This window comes from Microtus ochrogaster, chromosome 18 (assembly GCF_000317375.1).
Source record: "Microtus ochrogaster isolate Prairie Vole_2 chromosome 18, MicOch1.0, whole genome shotgun sequence".
Lineage (NCBI taxonomy): Eukaryota > Metazoa > Chordata > Mammalia > Rodentia > Cricetidae > Microtus > Microtus ochrogaster.
Window position 1 is genome coordinate 26,377,939 of NC_022020.1, and position 5,952 is coordinate 26,383,890.

Here is a 5,952-nt window from a genome sequence, read left to right on the forward strand (position 1 = left end):
ATATAGTCTGTATTTTCTAATCCTTTCGATTTATTTTATTTTTCCTTTTTTCTTTTATTCCTTTTTTTTTTTTTTTTAAGTTTCTCTGTGAGTAGCCCTGGCTGTCCTGGAACTCACTCTGTAGACCAGGCTGGCCTCAAACTCAGAGATCTGCCTCCTAGTGCTGGAATTAAAGGAGTGCACGACCACCTACCGGTTTCCCTCTATTCTTTCTTAAATGCACTGATCGGGCTCTCACCCCTTCCACTCCTTGTCAGAGTCCCCAGCGACCTACATGATTCCAGAGGTCCAGTCTCCATCCAGACTTATTAATCATCAGCCCACTCAGCAGCAGGACACAGCTGACCTCTCCCTCCTCCTTACGTCCTTCCTTTGGCTTCGATGACATCATCTTCCTTCTCTGACTATTTAGTTGAGTCTATTTAATGACCCTCTTCCCCAAACCTCTGGATGCAGGAGGGCGTTGAGGCTCTGGACTGGGTCTCTTCTCCCTCCACACTCCCTCTAAATGTCGACAGTTTCCATATTGAGATCTCTGGCTCAGATAGCCCACCCAAATGATAGGTAGATGTGGTAGCGGTTTTATTTGTCATTGGCTCCTGGATTTACTAAACACCTCACATTTCATGTCTGAAGCAGAGTTCCAGGTCTGTCTCCCCCCTCTTGCTTGATGCAGTCTTCCTGTCTCAGACCACACTCCATGAACTCTTACGTGCTCAGAACAGCGTTATCCAATAGAAATCAACAAGGACTATATATGCAATTTAGCAACTTAAAGAAAAAAATATTGGCATTGGAAAGATGGTTCAGTTCAGTCAAGAGGACTGGCTGTCCTCACAGAAGACTCAGGTTTGATCCCGCAGCACACAAATGATGGCTCACAACCACCCATAAAACCAGTTTCAGGGAATCCAACACCCTTTTCTGGTCACTGAGAGCAACAGGCATGTAAGCGGTATACAAATATATATGCAGCCAAAACACTCATACACATACAATAATTTTTAAAATGTTTAAAAAATAGGTTTTTTTAGTAGTCCCTATTTTATATAACCCAATATGTCCCAAATGTAATATTATAGTATGCAATTAATGTAAACATCACTAAGATGGAAGCTGGAAAGATGGTTCAATGGATATAGTTCTTGGTACATGAACATGACAACATGAATTTAAATCCCCAGCACACATGAAAAGCCAGGCACCGTGCTGAATTTCTGCAGCCCAGCAATGAGGAGCAGAGGCGGGTGGGTCGCTAGCAATCAATTGCTGGCCAACCTAGCCTCTGAACTCCAGGTTCAGTGAGAGACCCATCTCAAAAAAAAAAAGAAAAAAAAAAAGGTAAAAAATACATAGACAGCTAATATCATCCTCTGGCCTCCACACATGGATGTGTGGGCATGTGCACCTGTGTACACATATATGTACACATATGTACATACCCCTCACACACTAAACAATTACTAAGATATTTCTTTCTATATACATTGCATTCATCTAGTGCACTTTTTTGGCAGTAAGTTCTGGCAGATGTTTGACGTTCCCAGCTCTTCTCGGTGCAGACCAGCATGTTTCACATGCTCGGCAATCACATGTGGTTAGTGGTTACCATAGAGGACAGCAGAGGCTCACGATGAGGCCCCCACAGTTAATGCCTGGCTGCTATCTTCCTCTCACGCACCGACGCGGTGTGACACTTTACCCTCAAAATGCAGCCACTTCTCATCAACTCTGCTCCCACCACTGCACGCTGAGATGGCTCGCCCAGATCACTGCCCCCAAGGAAACACTCTTAACAGCCCCTGCCACTTCTGCCACCACGATGTTCCCAGCAAAGCAAACAGAGCGTCCTGCCACGATCTAAGTCAGAACTCTCTGGTGGCTTCCCATGCCACTAAATGTAAGAGTGACCACCACTGTAGGTCCTACCCCTGGGGCCCCTTTCCTTCTGCCATCTCCCCTTCTCAGTCACACCCACCTGACCCAGACACACCACTGTACCAGCATCTCCCCAGGTTGTATTCCCACCATTCCCTCTGCCTTCAGAACTTTCCATTGCCAGTTCTTCAGTTCAGGTCCTTCAACTTTTTACTCCAATGTTAGCCTCTATTCCCCTCTTCCCCTCCCTTTCTCCTCCCTCTCCGTTGTATACCTGTGTGCCCCACCTCCGTGTGTGTGTGTGTGTGTGTGTGTGTGTGTGTGTGTAGACAGAGGACAACATCTGAATACAATCCTCAGCACAGAGGATATTTTTTAATCGTCCAACAACTCAGTGAAAAGCTACAAACCTTTCTAACTCCCCGTCCCCCAGCTCTCTAAACCTCTTCTACTACATTGTATAAAAAAAACTAACATTTGCTAGGTGGTTGTGGTGTAAGCTTTCAATCCCAGCACTTAGGAGACAGAGGCAGGTGGGTGTCCAAGTTTGAGGCCAGCCTGGTCTGAGGGTGAGTCTTGAAATGCAAACACACAAAACCATTTATTAACTATTTTCCTGTAAGAAGATGACTGAGCTCCTGGGAGCACTTACTGGTCTTCTAGGGAACCTGCGTTCAATTCCCAGTACACAGGGTGGCTCGGAGCTATCTATAACTCCAGTCTCAGGGAATCTAACACTCTTTTCTGGCCTCCAAGGGCACGAGACGTGCACATACTACACAGATATATATGCAGGCAAAACACGCATACACATTAAATAAAAATACACCTTCACAAAGAAAGAGACTTTTTTGAAAAAGGGATTTCTGCATATACTGATTTCCCTAAGTGTCTTTATCTGGCATGTAGCAGTGTTCAGTGTTTGGTATTTGCTGAATGAGAGAGTAGTACTTTTGAATTTTAATTATGTATCATTTGCTTACATACTTCTTTTGTGGTCTGTCTGCCCCATTGCGTCACAAGCTGCCTGGGAGCAAAAATGAGTCAGTTGTATATGCCCTGCATCTTTAGTGCTTGCTTGCCACCAAGGGAATACTCAATGCGCATTTGATGCGTAACTGGACACACGGCCACCACTGCTAACTCAACTGCTCCTTAAGCTTCCTTCATTTCCCCACCACTGTCCCTCTGAGAACTCACCTGTGTTCAGCCCTGTCCTGACAGACACCTCTGCCATCTCTCTTGTCAGGGGCTCCTGGGACCCCCACAGGCTGGACACCGTAGTACAGGCAACCAGGATCCATGATGTGCACTGCCAGGGTGAGGAGAGAGGCAGTGAAAAGGGAGAGGGAATTAGGTGAGTGTCCGAGATGCAGGTGGGCACAATTCCTCTCTAGCAACCTGCCTACCTGTGCCTATTGTGGGCCTGAAGGCAGGGGTTGGAGCAGTGGCCTGGGAACTGTCTGGAGTCCTGGAAAGAAATTCTGTTGATTATTAAGGGGAAAGGGCAGCCCTCATGCCCCGTTGATCTCTTCCTCTTCTCAGGATCAAATTCCCAGATAGCAAACCAACTCACTTGTCCTGAGCTGCCTGGGCCCCGCCTCTTAACTCCAGGCCGAAGTAGATGGCATTGGGCATCATCTCCATGGTATTCGGGACGGAAGGCTGCTCAGAGGAGGAAGGATGGAGAGGGGAGGACCTCTGGCTGCGCCCTGAGTCCCTGGATACTTCTGGATCCCAGAGGGTTGGGCTCAGTCCAGGCCTCTGGGCAGTGGCAGGGCCACTCAGCCCAAACACTGTCCTGGGCTTGGGCACAGGCTTGGGGGGTTGGTCATCAGGGGCTGGGCTGGGAGATGGCTCCATGGTACTATCCTCTTGGCAATCCAGGGAACCCTCAGAGCCCGCCTGCAACAGGCGCAGAATGCGTTTCCGGTGTCCGGTAGCACTGATGCCCAAATGCCTCAGCTCCTCGTGGCCCAGGCGTTGGGCTGCACCAGCTGTAGCTAGGCCATGCCGCCGGAAAGTGTCTGCATACTGCTCCAGATGCACCGCAGCCAGCCACACAGCGATGTCCAGGTCCTGAGGGGCAGCCATGGGCTCTCAGGCCATTGCTGGGGGGAGGTGCAGGGTGAAGGGAGGGCTCAGGCTGAGATCCCCCCTCCCTACCCCAAAGTCTGAGGCCTGGATGGGGAGTACCAGCCTCCAGTCTTCTTTCAAAGAGGAATGCCCAAAGGCTGTGATCTGGGGACAGAGCCATCCCAGGAGGTAAGAACAGACTAGACTGAGGCCCGTTCTCCCAGCAAGGGGTGCTGGTGTGGGTCCCCAAGTGTCTGCCTCTGAGCTCTGTTCCTGTGTTCTGTGCACTCAGCTGAGTAAGCACAGAACAAGATGCTGGAGTGTGCTACAGGGCAGGGCAGGGTGAGGAGGCTGAGAAGCAGAGGCCACTGAGCTGGCCAGATCCAGCTGCGGAGTAAGACAGGAGAGGGGCAGGCCACAGAGGGAGAAGGAGAAAGAGCCTCACTCACACTAGTTTCCAGAGCTGAGGTTCAGGGTGGACATCCTAATCCTGGTCATTCCCAGTTCCTCCTCCCCTTCCACCTATTGTTTCTCCTCAGACTTCCTTCCTGTCCCTCTAGCCTGGCCACCCCCACATCCTGCCTGCTGTGGTCAGGCTACCCAGAAGGCCCCTACTAATCCCAGTGTGTGGGGTCCTGGCCTGCGCAGAGGCCACCTAGGAAACAGAGATGGGTGGAGAACCTGGCTGTACAAATGAGTGACCAAAGGGGAGAGGTAGTCCTAGCCCTAGGTGTTCTTTGTTCCCCACACATGTACATGCATGTACACATGCACACGCGCATGCACGCACACACACACAGAAAGAGGGAGAGACTCAGCTGTGGTGTGGAAACACACACACATAGACTCAGCAGTGTGAAAACACAACACAGAGACTCAGCTATATGAAGACACGCGCATACACAGACTCAGCAGTGTGAAAACACACACAGAGACACCCAAACTCTAACTCAGCAATGCGAACTCCCCTGCCCCCCATCCAAACCTTCCTTTTCTGAGCCTGCCTTTTCCCTACCCTAGCCCTGCCCCATTGGGCCAGCATACCCCTAATCCTGCTCCATAACCTGGATCCATCTCAAATTCATTTCTCCCCCGTCCTGTTCTTGTCCTGGCTCCACTTCGACTTCCGTCTCTCAAAATTTACCTTTGTCCCTCTCCTCTGGATTTGCTCTGTAGTATACAGCTTGTCAGGCTCCGATATTCTAACCAAGTCGTAAGTTCTATCTGTAGCTCTGGCCACCTCTGACCCTTGCCTGGCCTCTGCTGTTTGCCTTTATTACCGCGGCTCCCATCCCTGATGCTCTCCTACTGGGTTCTAGCCCAGGGCTCCCTTTCCATCTCAGGGCCAGTTCTGGCCTCTCTACGCTTAGCTCCCATTCCCAAGGCCCGGCTGGGGATTGCGGTGTTAAGCCTCGGATTCCCCTCTCTTGGTGGGTGACTCAGTCTGGGCTCAAGGGCATTTAGCCACTGTCTGGGAGCCAGGAGGTGCTTAAGAGCTGGAGGCGGCAGGTGCGGGCGTGTCCCCGTGGGGCACAGCGGACTTTGAGGAAGGCAAAGAGGGAGGGGGGCAGAGGCCCCTCAACAAGGAGGGGCGGGTCGCAGCAGGGAGGAAGGAGAGGAGGAGAAGGGAGCCGACACTGAGGGGCCCTGGGAGCCCACAGAGTTCCCGGAGGAGGTGATGGGGTGGAGTCAGAGAAGCTGGGCCCGAGGGATCGGGGTCCTCACCTCGCTGTGGCCTCCGTCAGCTCCCGGGTGCCCGCCGCGCTGTCCGAGACCGGGGGTCCGGCTGCGCCAGCACCGCCTCCCCGCAGCCCTCCCCCGACAGCCCAGCCCGGCCCCGCCCCGAAGGCTCGAGGGCTAGCCGCTCCTTGTGCAAGCAAGCGCCCGCCTTCAGGTGGTTTGGGCCCCTTACCCAACCGCCTTGCTTATCAGGGGTCTGCGCTCTGCTTTCTCCCAGAACAAAAAGTAGGGACTCAGAACCTTCTGGGAAAGGGACTA

General features: G+C 51.7%; 1 protein-coding gene across 1 annotated transcript in view; it reads right to left on the reverse strand.

The window, feature by feature from the left end:
- The window catches only part of Arap3 (ArfGAP with RhoGAP domain, ankyrin repeat and PH domain 3), a 26,120-nt gene extending 20,416 nt beyond the window's left edge, over positions 1-5,704 (reverse strand). The window contains exons 1-4 of the mRNA XM_005356015.3: positions 5,680-5,704; positions 3,455-3,957; positions 3,288-3,349; positions 3,079-3,190 (exon numbers count right to left, since the gene is read on the reverse strand). Of these exons, the coding sequence (XP_005356072.1) occupies positions 3,079-3,190; positions 3,288-3,349; positions 3,455-3,741 (461 nt within the window). The 5' untranslated portion in view covers positions 3,742-3,957; positions 5,680-5,704. The remainder of the gene's footprint in view (positions 1-3,078; positions 3,191-3,287; positions 3,350-3,454; positions 3,958-5,679) is intronic.
- Between the last annotated feature and the right edge of the window lie 248 nt (positions 5,705-5,952).